At 47.8% G+C, this 20,362-nt stretch overlaps 1 protein-coding gene across 2 annotated transcripts in view; it reads right to left on the bottom strand.

Moving 5' to 3' along the window:
* The window catches only part of Eef2k (eukaryotic elongation factor 2 kinase), a 63,183-nt gene that overhangs the window by 6,967 nt on the left and 35,854 nt on the right, over positions 1-20,362 (bottom strand). Inside the window, exons 7-15 of one of the 2 annotated variants that reach the window (XM_048331671.1) lie at positions 15,714-15,863; positions 14,991-15,123; positions 14,614-14,741; positions 13,108-13,306; positions 11,346-11,413; positions 10,024-10,101; positions 8,779-8,841; positions 7,537-7,671; positions 7,187-7,375 (exon numbers count right to left, since the gene is read on the bottom strand). In XM_048331671.1, the coding sequence (XP_048187628.1) occupies positions 7,187-7,375; positions 7,537-7,671; positions 8,779-8,841; positions 10,024-10,101; positions 11,346-11,413; positions 13,108-13,306; positions 14,614-14,741; positions 14,991-15,123; positions 15,714-15,863 (1,143 nt within the window). The remainder of the gene's footprint in view (positions 1-7,186; positions 7,376-7,536; positions 7,672-8,778; positions 8,842-10,023; positions 10,102-11,345; positions 11,414-13,107; positions 13,307-14,613; positions 14,742-14,990; positions 15,124-15,713; positions 15,864-20,362) is intronic. The other variant, XM_048331673.1, reaches the window with a different exon arrangement.

Raw genomic sequence — 20,362 nt, 5'->3', positions numbered from 1 at the left:
CTGATAGCTCAGTATTATCCTCTCCTTTTGCTCATGGCTGATGTTCTACCACTCGAGGCATACTTCCAGTTCTCGCTTTTTGCTAGTTAATTGGAGATAAGCGACTCATAGTTTTGTCTACTTGAGTGGGCTTCAAATCTCAGTCCTCAGGTCTCAGCCTTCTGAACAGCTCGGATTAAGGGTATGAGCTATAGGAACCTAGCTATTATCAATAGTGCTGCTATAAACATTCATGGGACAGACAGGTTTTTTGAGGACTTTTATTCTTGAGGAAGGTGCTACTAGAGTGGTCTTACTGGGTAGATGTAGATCTAGGTTTTGCCTTTTGAGAAGCTGTCCAACTTCTTTGGTCTTTTTTTTTTTTTTCTTCCCCTGTTGCCTATCCTAGGGCTTGAACTCAGGACCTGGGGACTGTTTATCTTTTTCATTCAGGGCTGGCACTCTACCACTTGAGCCATACTTCCCCTTTTGGCTTTTTGGTAGTTAACTGGAGATAATGAATCTTGTGGACTTTCCTTCCCTGGGCTGACTTAGAACTCAGCCCCTTGAGTAGGCAGGATTATAGGCAAGAGCCACTGGCACTTGGCTCTGTCCAACTGTTCTAGTGTCCTGGGATCTGCACTCATGTGCTAGGCAGGTGGAATAGCACTAAGCCAGCCCTTTTCTGCACTTGTTATTTTGAGACAGGGTCTCACCTTTTCCCCTGGGTTTGTGCCTAGGCTGTGATTAGCCTGTCTCAGGATTCTCACTGAACCTGGGATGACAAGCACATCCCACCTCGCGTAGCTTCTACTGAGTGGACTTCTTCTGCCCGAGCTGATCTGAAACTGCACTCCTCCTGATCAAAGGCTTCCCTGTAGAAAAATGGCAGGTTTATGCCACCATACCAGCTACTGCTTCAGAAGGACTTTGCTGCGTGTGCCCTGGCTGGCCTTGGGTCAGGATCCTCTCTATTACAGAAGCTGGCAGGTAGGTTATAGATGTGAGCCACCTGTGCCTAGCTCCTATTTTATTTTTTAGACACAGTGGAAATTTTATTCTTTTCTTTTTGTTTTGATAGTGGGGCTTGAACTCAGGGCTTGGGTGCTGTCTCTGAGCATTTCTGCTCATGGCTAGCATCCTACCACTTTGAGCCACAGCTCCATTTCTATTCTCTGTTAGTTAATTGGGGATAAGAATCTCATAGACTTTGCTTCCTGGACTGGCTTCAAACCTTGATCCTCAGATCTCAGCCTCCTAAGCAGCTAGGATTACAAGCCTGAGCTGTCAGCTCCCAGCTAAAAAACTTTACTCTTTAAGAGTCTCTCTCAAGTATCAACACGGGTTCTAAGGTAAGCTTTGAGAACAAAACAGAACAAGGTAGAACAAGAACAAGTGGAAAACAATGTAGAGTTCAGAGAATAGAGATCCACACCCTCTTATCCTTCCAAAGTTGGCAGCAAAGTTTCAAAAGCTACTCTAAAAACCAAGTCCTGCTGGGCACTGACTCATGCCTATAATCCTAGCCACTCAAGAGGCTGAGGAGGAGGAGGATCATGATTTGAAGCCAGCCTGGGCAAGAAAGTCCATGAGAGTCTTTAACCACCAAAAAGCTAAAAGTGAAGCTGTGGCTCAAGTGTTAAACGGGTGAGCCTTGAGCACAAAACCTCAAAGATAAGTGTCCAGGCCCTTAGTTCAAGGCCTGGGACCAGCACCAAAAATAAATAAATGAATTAATTAATAATAATTCCTTAAGTACTTAACATAAAAGCAGAAAATCCAAGTGTTGGTGGCTCACGCCTGTCATCCTAGCAACTCAGGAGGCTGAGACCTGAGGATCATGGTCCAAAGACAACCCTGGCAGTAAAGTCTTTGAGACTTCTATCTCCAATAAACTGCTTAGAAAAAGCCAGAAGTGGTGCTCTGACTCAAGTGGTAGAGCCTTGAGGAAAAGAATCTCAGGAACAGCACCAGGCCCTGAGTTCACACCCCAGGAATGATCCAAAGATTAAAAAAAAAAAAAGGCAGAAAAATGGTTCACGTTTATAATCGTAGCTAATTATGAGGGTGAGATCTGAGGACTGTAGTTCAAAGCTAACTCAAGCAAGAAAGTCTGTGAGACTCTTAATTCCAATTAACCACCAAAAAGATGGAAGTAGAATTATGGTTCAAATGGTAGAGTACCAGCACTAAGTGAAATAGCTCAGGGACACAGTCTAAGTCCTGAGTTCAAGCCCCAGGACTGGCATATACACACTATACAACACACACACACACAGGCAGAAAAATCACTTCTTAAAAAGGAAGATGGGGCTGGGGATATAGCCTAGTGGCAAGAGTGCCTGCCTCGGATACACGAGGCCCTAGGTTCGATTCCCCAGCACCACATATACAGAAAACGGCCAGAAGCGGCGCTGTGGCTCAAGTGGCAGAGTGCTAGCCTTGAGCGGGAAGAAGCCAGGGACAGTGCTCAGGCCCTGAGTCCAAGGCCCAGGACTGGCCAAAAAAAAAAAAAGGAAGATGGCGCCGCAGTAGTAGGGAGGCACCCCAACTAGCTCCAACTGAATAGCGAGCTGGGAACTCCAGCTCCCAACACCCCATCAAGAACCCAGCAAACCCAGCAGCCAGAAGCAACAGAGAAACGCAGGAAACGAAAAAATAAAAATAAAAAAGGAGAACCTATAACCTGCACGGAGCTGGAAAATCTCCGGGGTACCCTCCCCACCCGCAAACCCTGGCCCGAACAGGGCCAGGCTGGGAAAGGGGACCCGGCGCCAACAAACCGACTGCCAAAAAGTCACGCCAGGAGTGCAGAGTCCAGACAGCAGGACTCCAGACAGATGGCGGCACGGACGGGAGGTACGGGACCGCACAGCGGTTTCTCAAAAAGCTCAATAAAGACCTACCCTATGACCCAGCCATACCACTCCTAGGCATCTATCCTGAACAGCAGGTCCCAAGACATCAAAAAGACACTTGCACTTCCATGTTTATCGCTACACAATTCACAATAGCCAAAATATGCAAACAACCCAGATGCCCCTCCACAGATGAATGGATCCAAAAAAAATGGTACCTATACACAATGGAATACTACATAGCGATTAGGAATGGTGAAATAGTGTTATTCGCAGGGAAATGGTCAGAACTTGAACAAATAATGTTGAGCGAGACAAGCCTAGAACACAGAAGACAAAGGGGCATGATCTCCCTGATATATGACTGTTAAGATGGGGTGAAGGGGAGACAGTAGAGTCCAGGTCTGTGAAACCAAAAACTTCTTGTCAAATGGTATTTCCCACAGGATTGGGTCAGCGACCCAACATTATGTAACTAAAACCAAACAACTACTCAACATATAAAGGTCAAAAATTGACATCTCAGTGGAATACAATAGCTCAAAAGCTATGTATGTGCGTTCATATAAGACTATTGTCGACATACTGTCTAATGTCGACATTACATTTAAAGCCCTAGGCGAATTTTCTTTGGTGTGGGCCACTTGGCTACTGCATTTGTTCTTGTACACTGTGTATTGTATATATGTCTACCTGACCTAGGGAAGAGAAAGAAAAACACGGTGTAAGATATCACAAGAACTGTACACACTGCCCTACTATGTAACTGTATCCTTTTTGCACAACACCTTGTCAAAAAAAATTTGTTTAATTAATAAACAAATTTAAAAAAAGAAAAATCACTTCTTATTGCAGAAAGAGATCTGGCAATCTCAAACAACAGCAATTGCATTTCAGTGTGCCCACAGCCCAAAGGCACAGCTGGGGACTTGTCCAGCAATCATACTGAGATCATTTAATTCCTCCAGGCTTCTCACCCAGGGCCCCTGTGGTGGCTCTTACTTTGGTTGTATTATGGTACTGAAGCTTGCTGGGTAAATATCAAATGGAACAAAGGCACACAATCTATTCTCACTTCGTTTGCAAATTGAGTGGGTTGGCCTTCAATGGCCCCTGACAGACAAAAGGTTCATTTTGTCCTAGCCAAGAAGTGTCAACACAAAAGCAACTCTTAAACTGGCTGAACAGCGGGGAATGCAAACTAGAGAACACCAGAATTCAGTCCAACTTTGCTTCTGCTGGGGAATAAACAGTCCTGAAATCTGGGCACCAGTGGCTCACGCCTGTAATCCTAGCTACTCAGGAGGCTGAGATCTGAGGATCGTGGTTCAAAGCCAGCCCAGGCAGAAAAGTCTGTGAGACTCTTATCTCCAAGTACCCACCAGAAAACCATAGGTAGAGGTGTGGCTAAAGGGATAGAACACCATTTTTTAGCAAAAATGCCAAGCAAGAGCATGAAGCCTTGAGTTCAAGCCCTGGTACGTACACACTGAGTTCAAGCCCTGGTACGTACACACACACACACACACACACACACACACACACACACACACACTTAAATCACTTGAGTTTATCAACCAACTTAAGAAAAAAAACTAGGCTGAGCACCAGAGAGGTACACTTGTAATCCAAGCTGCTTGAGAAGCTGAGCTGAGCAGGACCAAGGTTTGAGGCCAGCTTGGACATCTGCCATTCTAGCTACATAGAAGGCTGAGAGCAGAAGGATCATAGTTCTGGGCCAGCTCTGGCCAGAAAAGTTTCCAATACTGTAATGGTGTGCCTCTGTCCTAGCTATAGCAGGAAGTGTCCTAGATGCACACCCAGGCAGGGAGGGAGACCCTATCTCAAAAACAAGCTGTGCAAGGAAAGGGCTGGAGGCATGGCTCAGTGGTAGATTATTTGTCTCCTTTGAACTCAGAAATGTCTTGAGTTCAAACCCCAGTATCAACAAAGAAGGAAGAGGAAGAAGAGGAAGAGGAGGTGGAGCCTTGAGAGTGTTTTCCCCCACCCTCTTCTGGTCTGAGATCCACCCAGTCATTGGCCATGGCCTTCTGCCAGCCTTGTGTCCAGTCACAGCCCTGGCCCATGTGAAGGGGAGTGGGGACACACATACCAACAAAGATCACTTCAACCTCTCTAAGTCTTACCAGTTCCTGTCCACTCAGTCTTTCTCTTCTGTGTGCAATGTCAGGAGGCAGAAGAAGAAGATCCCAAGGATTTCTAACACATCTACATCCTGCTGCCTTTTTTTTTTCCTTTGGGTGCCAATATTAGGGTTTGAACTCAGGGCCTGGGCATTGTTGCTTGGCTTTCTCTCGCCACTAGGCCATATCCCCAGCCCCAAATGAGTTTTTTTGTTTTGTTTTTTGGCCAGTCCTGGGCCTTGGACTCAGGGCCTGAGCACTGTCCCTGGTTTCTTTTTGCTCAAGGTTAGCACTCTGCCACTGAGCCACAGCGCCCCTTCTGGCCATTTTCTATATATGTGGTGCTGGGGAATTGAACCCAGGGCTTCATGTATACAAGGCAAGCACTCTTGCCACTAGGCCATATCCCCAGCCCTTGCTTGGCTTTCTCTAGGCTTAGTCCTCTACTGCTTGAGCCACAGCTCCACTTCCAGCGCTCTGGTAGCTAACGGGAGGTAAGACTTTCAGACTTTCCTGCCTGGGCTGGCTTTGAGCCTCGGTCCCCAGGTCTCAGCCTCTCAAGCAGTTTGGATGACAGGTATGAGCCACCAGTACCAGGCTCATTCTGCTGCTATACATTTAATACTGGCTGGCTCTCTAGCCCCAAAGCCTACACCATCTCACTCTGTGTTCTAGTCATCTGCTTCTAAGCCTCTCTCTCTTTTTTTTTTCCTCTTTGGTGATGCTTCTGGGGTTGAACTCAGGGCCTGGGCACTGTCCCTGAGCTTCTTTTGCTCAAGGCTAGCACTCTACCATTTGAGCCACAGCGCCACTTACGGCTTTTTCTGAGTAGTTTATTGGACATAAGAGTCTCACAAACCTTCCTGCCCAGGCTGGCTTCAAACTGCGATCCTCAGATCTCAGCCTCGAGTAGCCTGGATTACAGATGTGAACCACCAGCACCCAGCTCCCTGTCATCTTTTCTCACCGGCGGGCTTGAGCACATGCCGTTTCCTGTACCTGAATGGCTCATCCCCAACACTCTGCTTGGCTCCCTTCCATTGGGCCTTTTGGTCTTATCCTTTGTCCATCATTCTCTGAGTGAGCAGACATCTTTCAGGTCATAGGCTCTGCTCTACCCACCACTGGTACAGGAGTTAGGAAACAACGGCTGTCTTCAGTGCTGACAAGGAATCACATCCTGGCCTGCTGACCCCAGTGGAATGACGTATAACACACACCAGAGTCGCTCTGACCCCAGGTCCCTGCAGCCTGCATGTGACAGTCCCAGCCAGGTGCTAGAGGCTCACTCCTGTTATCCTGGTTACTCAGGCTGAGGTCTGGAGGATGGTCACCTAGGGAAGTCTGTGAGACTCCCTTGCCAAAATAGCCAACGAAACGTAGAACTGGAGGAATGGCTCAAGTAGGAGAGTGCCAACTGGGCAAGTGCCAACAAGGCCGTGAGTCTAAATTGTAGTACCACCAAGAAAAAAGAGAAAGGAAAGAAGGAAAGACAGAATGAAGGAAGGAAAGACAGACATAGACAATAGTCTCATTGTGACAATACATTGCTTTGCATTAATAAACTATTCCTGCTTAAATCTTCTTTTATGTGGTCTAGGAATGTGGCTTAGGGGTAGAAACAACAACAACAACAACAACAACAATAACAAACAACTTCTATGTTCATCCCTACATTCTTTTTCCCATGAGAACAAAAAGTTTCTGGCTCCTAAATCTGATACCCTGAGTATGGTAACAGTAAGACTATGGTGGAGGTAATGACCTTCAAGATTCCAGAGAGGGGCCAGGTGCTGGTGGCTAACACCTGTAATCCTAGTTACTCAGGCAGATGAGATCTGAGGATCATGGCTTGAAGCCAGCCTGGAATGCTCTAGTTAATGAGCACAAATGTGGAAGTGGAACTGTGGCTCAAGTGGTCAAGCTGCAGTCTTGAGCAGAAAAAGCTCAGAGACAGAGCCAAGGCCTTGCGTTCAAGCCCCAGTAATTGGCACAAAAGAAAAATGGACCCCAGACAACACTCTTTCTCATTTGTTTCCATCAGTGTTTTCTGTCTCTTTCATTGCATGTTGTCATTTATTGCTTGAATGTGTGACTGTCTCCTCTCCCTCCCTCCCTCCCTCAAAACAGAGATCAATTTGAAGTACCCCGGTGCTAAACCAGTGGCTGGGGCCTCCCTTCCTGCTGGGACTCTGCCACCCTTACCTTCAGAGAGACATCTGCCAGGAGGTGGTGGGGCAGCTGCAAGTACATGAGTCCCAGGGCCACGACGGCTTCCAGCTCGCCCAGGTCGGCCGCATGCTCCAGATGGAAGACTGCTGACTCTTGGTCCCACTCCTCATCCTTTTCACAGAAGCGCCCGCCCTCGTGGTAGCGCACCATGGCCAGATGGACCTGCCACATAGACTGTGGTGTTGGCCTGGCCATCTGGAGGCCCAGGCCGCACCCAAGGGCCACCTAGTCAGCCTGCAGGAGGAAGCAATTAGCCAACGAGACATGAGGCTGGGGTGCTGGCTTAGTATCAAGGGAGTTACAAAACAAGGCATCATCGGTACCTTCCCCAAAACAGATTTTCCAATTTTCTTGTCAAGTTCCAGAGCATTAAGGCGTTGCACTTCCAGGGCCACAGCTGAAGGCCTCGGCAGGTGGAGGCGGGAGGGGTTCAGGAGGTTCCAAGTCTCCACACAGACCTGGGGGAGACCAGTGGCAGAGTTCACAAATAGAGAAAGAGGGGCTGGGGCCAGATGTGCAGCCACAGCTGTCGGCAGCTCCTATAACATTCCATCAAGAAGAGAGCAAGCCCTCATGACACCAAGCTTTCTTGTGCTCTCTCTCTTTCTCTTTGTACCAGTACTGGGGCTTGAACTCTCATGTGGGTTTTTCATTCAAGGCCTTGAGTTCAAGCCCCAGAACTGGCATTAACAACAACAAAAAAGTAGTTGGGAACTGTGACTTGTACCTGTAATCCTAGCTAGTCTTTTAAGGCTGAGACCCGAAGATCACAGTTCAAAGCCATCTCAGGCAGGAAAGTCCATGAGACTCTTATCTCTAATTAACTACCATAAAAAGCCAGAAGTATAGCTGTGGTTCAATTGGTATAGCACCAACTTTGAGTAAAAAAGCTCAGGGGCAGTGCCCAGGCTGAGTTCCAGCCCCATGACCAGCAAAAAAAAAAAAAAAAAAGTAAAGCCAGACAACTTAACACATGCACTATAGCTGTCAGTGTCATTTTGTTAGAAACAGCTCAGGATGCTGGGGTGTCCCATCAGCCCACATTCTGGCAAGAAAGCTTATAGAGCAGGCAGGCTGCTCCCTTTCTATCCCTAGCGTGGCAGGCCCCTCCTCTCTGCTCCCATTGGTTGAGCCTAGGTTCACAATGTGCAAAGGGTATCTCTTTTTCTTCTTCTTTTTTTTTTTTTGCCAGTCCTGGGCCTTGGACTCAGGGCCTGAGCACTGTCCCTGGCTTCTTTTTGCTCAAGGCTAGCACTCTGCCACGAGAGCCACAGTGCCACTTCTGGCCATCTTCTGTATATGTGGTGCTGGGGAATCGAACCCAGGATTTCATGTATACGAGGCAGCTACTCTTTCCACTAGGCCATATCCCCAGCTGGGTGCATTTTCTCAGTTTCCCCTCCAGGAATTCAATCCTCTTCTAATTCCCCAGTATCCTATCCAGAACAGGGCCTGGAGGAATTTGCACCTTTGCATAATAGACATGTTCAGGGCAGGTGAAAGGAGGAGGGGCAGCAGAAAGAGAAAGAGCAACAGAGTCTGCAAGTCTCCTAAGGGCACATTACCCGTCCTGAGCTGCCCAGGCTATCTTCATCAGACTCCAACCTCCGGTTGCCGTTTGAGTGGCCCTGTAAGGAAGTGGATATTGACAGAGGCAAAGGGCAGACTTTGCCCCAAGAACCAACTCCAGGGAGCCAGCCCAGAGCTCCCAGATGGGAGGGATGCTGGGTCACAGTCTTCCAGGGAAAAGATGGAACTGGCCCCGAGGAACAGGATCTTGGCACTAAGCCACCAGTAAACGGTGCCTAGCCCTTCCTCTGGCACAGGGTCTTCCTGTGTGCTTTGTTTTCATTCCCACACCAGAAGCACCGGCAACTGGCCTCGACACACAGGCTTCCCTTTGGCATGTGGTGAAGCCTGAGTGGCTGATGCCATGGGCACCATCCTCACCCAGGCCACCTGGGGGCCTTCCCAGGGCTACCAGGCTTCTGTGCCTTTACAGGGTCAGTACAGTACCTGCCCAGCCTGTTACCCAGCATCCTCTCTGCTCAGCAACCAAAGCCTTGTGCTTTCTGGTAAGATTTATCCCATTTTCAGTCTTTTTTTTTTTTATTTTTGTCAGTTGTGGGGCTTGAATGCTGGGCCTGGGCACTGTCCTTGAGCTCTTTAGCTCAGGACTACAGCTCTACCACTTAGTGCCACAGAGCCAGTTCCAGTTTTCTGGTGCTTAACTGAAGATTAGAGTCTTGTGGACTTTCTTACCCCAGCTGGTGTTGAACTGTGATCCTCAGATCTCAACCTCCTGAGTAGCTAGGATGACAGATGTGAACCACTGGTGCCTGGCTCTCCATTTTTAGTCTTATACCTGAGCTTCACACTTTTCCCCTTCTCACTCATATTATTCTGCTTTATCAATTCCTTGAATTTACCCTCAGCTCAAGTAATCATGTTTTTTTGTGTGTGTATATATGCCAGTTCTGTGCTTGGACTCAGGGCCTGGGCTTTCTAGCTCAAGGCTAGCAATCTACCACTTGAATCACAGATCCACTCTGGCCTTTCTTTGGTAGTTAATTGGATATAAAGAGTCTCACAGACTTTCCTACCTGGGATGGCTTAAAACTGTGGTCTTTAGCTCTCAGCTTCCTGAGTAAAGATTACACGTGTAAGCCACCAGTGCTCAGCTTGTTTGATACTTAAATCTATTTGCTATGTTGTTAGGATCCAATCACAATCCTCCTCTAGTATTTTATCTTACAGGAGGGTAGATGAGGAAAAAAAGGTCTCATTGTTATTGTTTGGCAGATACGTACATGTTCTCGGGGGTCGAGGTCATCTAGCTCACCCCGTTTCTCACTGGGGTACCCACTGTCCCCACTGTTCTCAGAGTCCTGGGGAGAGAAGATGATCTTAGGGTCTTAGTGGGCCTCTGGACATCCCAATCATTTTTTCTCCTATGTCCCCATCACCTCACCTCCCTATCCTCGTGCTTCTGCCCCTTGCTGCTTGGGAGATCGGGAAGCAATAGGAAGTAATAGGAAAGGCTTGGGTGCTGGAGCCATACTGCCTGGGACCGATCCTGGTTGTCAGTTACTATGTGTGACATGGTATGATTTGGAAATGCAATGTCCCCCACAGAAGGCTTATGGATGGAAGTCTTGGACCCCAGTGACTGGTGCTACAGAGAGGTGACTGGGTTATGACAACAGTAGGCTCATCAGTAGATGAATCAATCCATAGATGGGTTACTTTATAGGTGCTAAGTCTAGTTAGAGGAAAGAGGTCACTGGTCCAGGCCTTTGAAGGGTATCTTTTTTGTGTGTATTCTAGTTCTAGGGTTGAAACTTAGGGCCTGGGTGCTGCCTCTGAGCTTTTCTGCTCAAGACTAGCATTCTACCACTTAAGCCACAGTTCCACTTCCAGCTTTTTGATGGTTATTTGGAGGTAAGAGTCTCATGGACTTTCCTGCCCAGGCTGGCTTCTAACTGTGATTCTCAGATCTCAGCCTCCTGAGTAGCTAGGATTACAAGCCACAAACATCTGATTTCTCCTTTGACTTGTTCATTCAAGGCTGTCACTCTGCTACTTGAGCCATACCACTTCTGGCTTTTTGCTGGTTAACTGGAGATAAGAGTCTCATGGACTTTTCGGCTCAGGCTCACCATGGTCCTCCTGAATCCCTAGGATTATGAGCATGAATCACTGGCACCCAGCCTTCCCTTTTTCCTTTGACAGTACATACATGTTAGGGTGGCAGCAAACCTTTAGTTTCTCTTTGTATCCATTGAAGCTGCAGGAAGCACTGTTTACATAATCAGGCCAGACCCCCATGGCCCCTGTGCTCTGCATTCCCAGCACTGGGACCCCAGAAGTCAACCATCCATACCTGTGACAAAACCTAAGCCAGACCAAGCCTGGCACTGACTAGAAGGTCATTCTGTAGCCCATTTGGAATGGCAACAGATTCAGCTCTTCTCAGGAGGAAGAGCTGCCTTGGGCAGCTAGCTGGCTGAGACTCATCGGCCCCTCCACGACCTCCCCACACCCTCCTGGCAGTGCCCAGAGCAGACCTGAGCTGGTTGCCCATGGTGGGTTACTCTACAGGGGACTGGAGCACCCAGGCCCTTCCACTCACCCGGTGGTTGTCCAGATGGTCAGGATCTCTGTGCACCATGTTATCAAGATCACCAAATACTGGCCAGTCTGCACAGGGACAGAAATAATGGATTGACTACATGGCTCCAACATTCAAGAAAGCAACCCATGGCCTACAACAGGCCACACCTTCTCTGAGCTTTTGTGCTCAAAAAGCTACCACTCTACCACTCCAATCACAGCTCCACTTCTGGTTTTTTGGTGGTTACTTGTACTTTCATTTGGTAGTTACATGTGTTTTCGTGCCTGAGTGGACTTCAAACCACAACCCTCAGATCTCAACTTCCCAAGTAGCTAGGCTTACAGACAGGCATAAACCACTGGTGTTTGCCTTTCCTTTTTAGTTTTAAATTTAAATTATTGAGTAGTTGTACAAAGAGGCTTCAATTCCACAGATCAGGTTATGAGTACAGTGTATCTTGATCAATGTCGTCCTGTCTATCCATAGTTCTAGATTCAGGCCCTGTACACACACATGTTTATAAAAAAAAATTATATAAGCTGGGCCCCAGTGGCCTATACCTATAACCTTAGCTCCTCAGGAGGCTGAGATGTGGAGGATTGAGATTCGAAGCCAGCCCAGGCAGAAAAGTCCATGAGACCCCCATCTCCAATTAACCAAGAGAAGCCAGGCTACAGGTGAGGCTCAAGTGGTAGAAGGCCAGCTGTAAGGAAGAAAGCTGACAGACCATGAGGCTCGGGGTTCAAAGCTCAATACGTGTGTGTGTGTGTGTGTGTGTGTGTGTGTATAAAGAATTGTTTTTCCATTTGCAAATAGTTAAAAAAATCAAAAGAAGAATATTTGATATGTGAATGCTATACGAAACTTAAATTTCAGTATCTATAAACAAAACTTTTTTTGGAACACAGCCACGATCATTCATTCCAATATTGTCTGGTTGCTTTCAAACTGCAAACACAGACTCCACATGGCTTGTAACTTAAGACATTTGTTCTCTGACCTTGTAAGAAAAAGTTTGTTGACACACAACTCCAAGCTAGTCCAAAGGTCTCCCCAGGGAGACATCTAATTAAAAGACTGGCTTAATGGTTTGATGTTAAAAATCTCCCTCTGCTGCTCTGAGTCTGGTCAGACAGCCTCTCCCAGCTGAATAAATAGCCAACAGTTCCAAAACCTGAGTCAGCCTCAGCCTAGCCTTCTCTTTATGTCAAACAATCTTTTTTTCTTTTTTGTGTTGTTATTTGTTTGTGCCAGTCCACAGCTCCACTTCCAGCCTTTTGCTGGTGAACAGGAGATAAGTCTCAGGGCCTTTTCCTGTCTCAGCAGGGTTGGAACTGCGATCCTCAGATCTCAGCCTCCTTAGTAACTAGGATTATAGGCATGAGCCATTGGGACCCAGCTATGTCGAACAATCTTCACATTCAACTGTGCCCTCCTATTAGTTTTTATTTGTGAATACTTCATTCTCAATTTTTACATGGCATATATAAAAGTGAGAATGGGATAAAATTTTCTTTTTAAGTTTTGTATAAAGGGTTTGCTAGTTTCATAAAACCGAAAAATGTTACCTCATTTCCATAATGGGGTATATTTTTATGGCACTCAGGTGACCTGCATTTTAACAGTTTATTCAAAGAACTCACCTGTGAAAAACCAGCTAGAAGTACAACTCTTTTGGCTGGCATATGTGATTTCCTACACTGGAAAATCAGTCTAGCTTTCTTCTACCTGATTCCTGTCCCCTCCAGTCACAGTGGCCAGTGGCCAAACCATCACTCACGGAGGTGATCCAGTTTCTGACTTGGGGTGGCAGAAGAGGGGGAGGAAGGGAGAGAGTCGAAGGTCACGTCACTCATGTTGTCATCTCCAGAGTTCTCTGAAAGGCGAGGGAGCAGGGGGGGTCGGCTGCCAGAGAGGGTCCTTACTCGGGGGCTGCCACACTTTTCTTCTGTACCCCTCAAGATGGTTTTGGCTGATTGCTGGGGACATGAACAAGGATATTCAGGTCACACAGGCCGCACCTCCCCCCCCCCCCCCCCCCCCCCCCGCCCAGGGTGTTCCCTCTGCCCTAAGCCATTTCAGACAAGACTCTTAACACTAGCCCAAAAGGAAAAAAAAAAAAGAAGTTGCCAGGAGCCCATGCCTGCACTCCTAGGTACTCAGGAGGCTGATGGAGCTGTAGCTCAAGTGGTAGAGCACTAGTCTTGAGCAAATAAGGCTAAGGGACATGTCCAGGCCCTGAGTTTAAGACCCAGTACTGGCATAAAAAAGGAAAAAGTTAAATGGAAGATGTTATGTGTGGAGGGGTGGTGTGGAATGGAGCACAGAGGGCCTGCCAACCACCGTTCCCTAAAGTGCCAGAACATAGCCAGAGTCCCAAGCTGGTCTTGCCAATGTCGTCCCACACCTGGGCTGCGTAGTTGGGGTGTAGGGGGAGGTCCCATCCTTCTCACAATGGTATACAGAGGGCTACATCTATTTCTAACCCACTCATCTGTCAACACACCACACAAATACAAACCCCACACCTCCTCCTGTTTCTTTATTTACTATTAATTGTGTGTGTGAGCACCAGTACACGGCTTGGACTCTGGGCCTCCTACTCTCCCTTGGCTGCTCCTGTTCAAGGCTAATGCTCTACCACTTGAGCCACACTTCCACCTCTGGCTTTTGGTGGTTAACTGGAGATAAGAATTTCATAGACTTTTCTGCCTAGGCTAGCTTTGAACTATGATCTTCAGATCTCAGCCTCCGGTGTAGCTTAGGATTATCAGGGTAAACCACCACACCCAACTCTCCTCTCAATTTTCTACCTGCCTGTTTTCCTCACTCTAGTTATGAATGGGTTGAATTCAAGCAGGACTCTACTGATTGTTTTGGGGATCCTCAGATCTTAACCTCCTGAGTAGTTAAAATTACAAGCAAGTGTCACTGGCGCCCAGCTAAGCCCCATATTTAGTTAAGTGCTACTGCGCCTGGCCACATCTCACAGGGAGGGGAGCTTACTGTGTGGATGGGAAAAGGGTCAGCCACCTGGGCGCTGGTGGCTCACACCTGTACTTCTACCTACTCGAGAGGCTGAGGTCTGAGGATCATGGTTTGAAGCCAGCACAGGCAGAAAAGTCTGTGAGATTCTTGTCTCCAATTAGCCACCAGAAAACTGGAAGTAGAGGTGTGGCTCAAGTGGTAGAGCCTTGATCAAAAACAGCTCAGGGATGGTGTTCAAGCCCCATGACTGACACAAACAAGGGCCAGTGAGGTCAAGTGGGTCACACAGGGTACCCACCAGCAGCTTGGTGTTCTGATTTACCGCATCCTGTTCCCGAGGGGAGAGGTCGAAAGGGGTAAGGCCCATGCTCTTACAAATCCGGTTGCAGGCATGAGAGCTGAAGAAGAGAGCCATCCCTCGGACACCTGCGGACAGAGCAGGAGTGTTAGGACTGTTGTCTGACACAGTGTTGGGGGCCCTGGAGCTGTGTGGGTACAAACTCATGACCAGAGCTAGTGGGAATCACACTGAATTGGAAGACAGAGGATCTCATGTGGGTAAATTTGGGAAGGCCCACATGCTGTCCTGGCATGCTTCTTCAGTGTACAAAGATATAGGTTTGAGGTGGGAAGAGCATGGTTCCCATGGAAATGGGCTGGCTTTCCCAAACCTACCAAGGTTGCCGTCTCCAAAGTCAGTGCCCATCTCAGTGTGGATCTGGGGGTCCGTGTAGAGGTCACCCACACCCTGGATGTCCACAACAATCAGCTGATGGCCAGAACGTTCAAATGTGAAGTGGCTGAAGGCCTGTTATGGGTCAGGAAGAAAGAGGTGGCTGCTAGAGACCAGGCAAGCCAGGTACTACTAGTGGCTCACACCTTTAATCCTAGCTTCTCAGGAGGCTGAGATCTGTAAGTTGTGGTTTGAAACCGTTCTGTGTGGAGAAGTCCATGAGACTCTTACCACCAATTAACCAGTACAATGCCACAAGTGGAGCTGTGGTTCAAATGGTAGAGTGCCAGCCTTGAGTAAAAAAGCTCAGGGACAGCACCCATGTCCTGAGTTAAAGCCCCAGAACTGGCACCAAAAATAGAGACACAGGTGCACACAGGCCAGCCACTGTGATGGAAACACTCGAGACCTGTCTACGTTGGGTGCTTTCTCCATAGGAGGAAAAGACAAAGACTGGAGATCTGTCCAGTTCTACGGGGACTATGGGGATGCAGGCATGTGACCATCTTGGGTCTGTTGAGACCTAAGATCTCTTCAATGCTCCAAGGGGCTCAAGGGGGTCTCTGGAGATATGAGAGCCCACTCCATAAGGATCCTCCTCCATAGGGGTGAGTCAGGCTTCACCTCACAGAGCTAGGGTGGGCCGAGCAAGTCTGGTTCCTCACCTGTGGTGTCAGACGGATGTTGTCATCACGGACAAAACCTGAGTTGGAATTGTATTTGATGTACTTGCCCTCGATGTAGTGCTCTAGGTGGAAGAGAGGCTGGCCTGGCCTTTCCTTCAGTTCCACAATGCACATCTGCATGATGTCCACCTGGTGAAAAGGCAGGGGGCAAGGTTAGATGGAGGGGCAGGGCCCATGTCACCCTCTGTCTGGGCTCAGATCCTGGCTCCATCACTTACTAGCTTTCTGTGGCTGTGGCAGGAACTGCTGACTATCCCTAAAATTCACTTCCCCTACCCGTCTTCTTTTAGAATAAACACTCTGATCCCTGAGTTTTAACAGGATACACAGCCAGGATGCATCATGAAGGGAATCATGTTGTTCAGCCTCCCTTGCAGCTCGGTTGTCATGTGACCACACTGGCCAATGGGAACTAAGTAGCATCAGTGTCATAGCTGCACCCTATCTTGCCAAGCAGTCCCTGCTTAGGAGCTAGAACTCCCCTCATGGTCCACAGCAACCTTAGAGGGTGCAGAGCAACAGGTTAGAAGAAACCAAGCTATCCAATGACCTCAAGGGCACAAGGCGTCAGCCTGCCCTGCGTGAGAAAGAAACCACTTGTCTCAGCATACACTCCTGGGTCTGTTTGCTAGCCACTCAGCCTGTGTCTTACACTAATACTGTGAATTTGGGCAGTTTATTACATCTCTCTGTGCCTCGGCTTCCCCACCTATAGAAAGGGGATCTGAGCCTTAGCACAAACATTAAATATGCTGATTCGTTAAGGAGTCTGTTAATGTTTGGGATGTCTTTTTTGTTTTGTTTTGTTTTGTTTTGGCCAGTCCTGGGGCTTGGACTCAGGGCCTGAGCACTGTCCCTGGCTTCTTATTTTGCTCAAGGCTAGCACTCTGCCACTTGAGCCACAGCGCCCCCTCTGGCCATTTTCTGTATATGTGGTGCTGGGGAATCGAACCCAGGGCCTCATGTATATGAGGCAGGCACTCTTGCCACTAGGCCATATCCCCAGCCCTCTTTTCTTTTTTCTTTTCTTTTTTTTTTTTGGCCAGTCCTGGGCCTTAGCACTGTCCCTGGCTTCTTCCCGCTCAAGGCTAGCACTCTGCCACTTGAGCCACAGCGCCGCTTCTGGCCGTTTTCTGTATATGTGGTGCTGGGGAATCGAACCTAGGGCCTCGTGTATCCGAGGCAGGCACTCTTGCCACTAGGCTATATCCCCAGCCCCTGGGATGTCATTTTAAGTAGACAGAGTTTTACTCATCTCAACTTATAAATAGTGGATCTCTCCCTGCAACAAGTAATTATGAAGAGTTTTGATATTCTTTCTTGACTTTTTTGTGTGTGTTGGTTGTGGTACTTGAACTCGGGGCTTGGATGCTGTCCCTGAGGTTTTTGCTCAAGGCTAGCACACTACCATTTTGACGCCCAGCTCTAATTCTGCTTTTCTGGTGGTTAATTGGAGATAAGAGTCTCAAGTGGACTTTATCTCAGCCTACTGAGTAGCTAGGATTAAGGGTGAGCCACCAGGACCCAGCTTTTTCTTGACTTTTAAAAACATGCAGTATGTCTAGTTTTATGCACAGAAGAATGAATAAATATTATATTTGACTTACAAAGGAGGGTAGAGGAGATCAGTGACCTTGTCACACAAGGACTTAACCCATAACACCTCAATGGCACCCACAATATGGGAGGAGCCAGGTGGGGATTACCCTAGAAAATGACCTTCTAGGAAGACCAAGTCACAAACAGGCAGATAGCACCTGCACAACCCAAAAGACCCCAGAGCCGAGAGCTGAGAGCTTCAAGCACAGGAAGCGGGAAGGGTGGTGCTCAGAGGGTTCTTGCTGTCAGTGCTGGCCTCATCCCTACAAAAGCCATGGCTTAGCCAGAAGGCTGACTGGGTGCAGAGCAGAGCCCGGGCCAAGTGGACAGCCAGCACAAGCTCTACCTACCATACCCCTGTCCCTTAACTCAACTCTGTGATCACTTCCTAGTCAGCACACATATACATCAGATCCCAGTAACAAAATAAGGCTGAGTGCTGGTAGCTCATGCCTATAATCCTTGCTCCTCAGGAGGCTGAGATCTGAGGATTATGGTTCAAAGCCAACCTGAGCAGGAAAGGCTGTGACTCTTATCTCCAATTAAATACCTGAAAACCAGAAGTGGAGCTGTGGCTCAAAGTAGGAGAGTGCTAGCCTTGAGCAAAAATGCTCAGGGTCGGGCTGGGGATATAGCCTAGTGGCAAGAGTGCCTGCCTCGAGGCCCTAGGTTCGATTCCCCAGCACCACATATACAGAAAATGGCCAGAAGCGGCGCTGTGGCTCAAGTGGCAGAGTGCTAGCCTTGAGCGGGAAGAAGCCAGGGACAGTGCTCAGGCCCTGAGTCCAAGCCCCAGGACTGGCCAAAAACAAAAAAAAAAAAAAAAAAAAATGCTCAGGGTCAGTGCCCAGGCCCTGAGTTCAAGCCCCATAATTGACCAAGAAAAAAGGGAACCAAGTAGACAAGATTCTTTCAGACAGCAATTACTGCTCTCAAGAAAGGAAAATAGAATAAACCAGAGTAATATGGAAGAGGCAACTGGGTGGAAGGGCCACTTCATTTAGGGAAGTTCCAATGGCCCTGCTGAGGAAATGACATAGAAACAGACTAGAAGGACCAGCCATTTATGGATTAGGAAGATGAATGATGCAGGCCAAAAGCGTAGCAAAGAGCAAAGATTCTGGAGGAAGGAACAAATTTAGGGTGGAAGAGTAAAGAGGCTAGGTGGGAGTGGGGACCATGGCTTTTTGTGCAAACAAACAATACTTAAACAACAGGTGCCCAAACAATGGGAGAGCTGAGCTGGACAGGCTCATGCCTAAAATCCTAGCTACTCAGGAGGCTGAAATCTGAGGATCAGGGTTCAAAGCCAGACCCAGCAGAAAAGTCTGTGAGAGTCTTATCTCCAATTAACCACCAGAAAACTTGAAATAGCACTGTGGTTCAAAGTGGTACAACACTAGCAAAAAATCTCAGGGGCAGTGCTCAGGCCCTGAGTTTAAGATCTAAGATGGTAAAATAAAACAAAACAAAAAACAGTGGGAAGGCTGAGCTGAGAATTTGGGCAAGGCAGAAAAAGAGCAATGTTTTTTTCTTTTTTCCTTTTTTCCTGTTGTGCTAATACTGGGGCTTCAAATCAGGACCTAAGAACTGTCTCTTAGCTTTTTTGCTCAAGGCTGGTGCTCTACCACATGAACCACAACTCCACTGCCAACTTTTTGGTTGGTAACTGAAGAGTTTCACAGACCCTCCTGCTTGGGCTGGCTTTGAAGAGTGATCCTTAGATCTCAGCATCCTGAGTGGGTAGAGTTACAGGCATGGGCTACTAGCCCACAGTAAAATAATGTTTCTTTAGATATCTGCAAGCAACAGGAAATTCTGCTTGGCAGAGAGTAATGGAAGACATGAAAGAACCTGGCAGAGCATGGAGAACTCTGGATTTGAGCCTTGGCTCCACCCCTGCCTGATTGGGAAAGTCTGTTAGTGAGCCACAATGCCACTTCTGGCTTTTTCTGTTTATGTGGTACTGAGGAATCGAACCCAGGGTTTCATGCATGCAAGGCAAGCACTCTACCGCTAAGCCGTATTCCTAGCCCCCTCTCCTGCTTTTGCTAGGGTGATACCTTGTCTATGTGGTCTAGGGGTGGAATGCCCTACCTCCTAATTTGGCCTAATAGCTTAGCAGAGACCACTCAGCAAGTCCTGCCCCCTGGACATTGTGATTGGATGAGACATCTGGCCTAATGAAAGACAATGAACCTTGAGGGAATAACGTGTAATATAATATAAAGATACGGTATCTTAAGAGCATTTTAATTGAACAACAACAACAAAAAAGAAAGCCAATGAAATCCACTTCTGAGACTTTCTTTCATTGGAACTTCTGGGGGAAAGGTGTTATTCTACCTAGGAGGAGAAGACAGAAAGTGAGCCTGCAGCTCTCCAGGGCACATATGTCATTACAGGGGAAGAAGATGCCTGAGAGTGACATCAATATCAAAGAGCACCGGGCTGGGGATATAGCCTAGTGGCAAGAGTGCCTGCCTCGGATACACGAGGCCCTAGGTTCGATTCCCCAGCACCACATATACAGAAAACGGCCAGAAGCGGCGCTGTGGCTCAAGTGGCAGAGTGCTAGCCTTGAGCGGGAAGAAGCCAGGGACAGTGCTCAGGCCCTGAGTCCAAGGCCCAGGACTGGCCAAAAAAAAAAAAAAAAAAAAAAAAAAAGAGCACCCAGGCCAGAGGTAAAAGAAGATTGCTAAAAACTTTACTTTGGCCAGGTTGCCTGTAGTTCAATCTATTTTTCAGGTGCATGAGACAACTAAATTATTTTGTTGTTGTTTTGTGACGATACTGGGACTTGAACTCAAGGCCTTGCACCCTTGCTTGGCTTTTTTTTTTAGTGGAAAAATTGAAGGTATTCAATAAAGATTTTTCTCTTTTTTCTGGAAGCCCACAGCTCCCAGATTGAAGCAATGCTAGGTCACAGTCTTCCCGGGAAGAGATGGGCACTAAGGAACAGGGTCTAGGCACCAAGCCATCAGTAAATGGTGCTAGCCCTTCCTCTGGCACAGGGTCTTCCTGTGTGC

This window comes from Perognathus longimembris, chromosome 23 (genome assembly GCF_023159225.1).
Source record: "Perognathus longimembris pacificus isolate PPM17 chromosome 23, ASM2315922v1, whole genome shotgun sequence".
NCBI classification, from domain to species: domain Eukaryota; kingdom Metazoa; phylum Chordata; class Mammalia; order Rodentia; family Heteromyidae; genus Perognathus; species Perognathus longimembris.
This window is presented reverse-complemented; position numbering and strand designations above follow the sequence as displayed.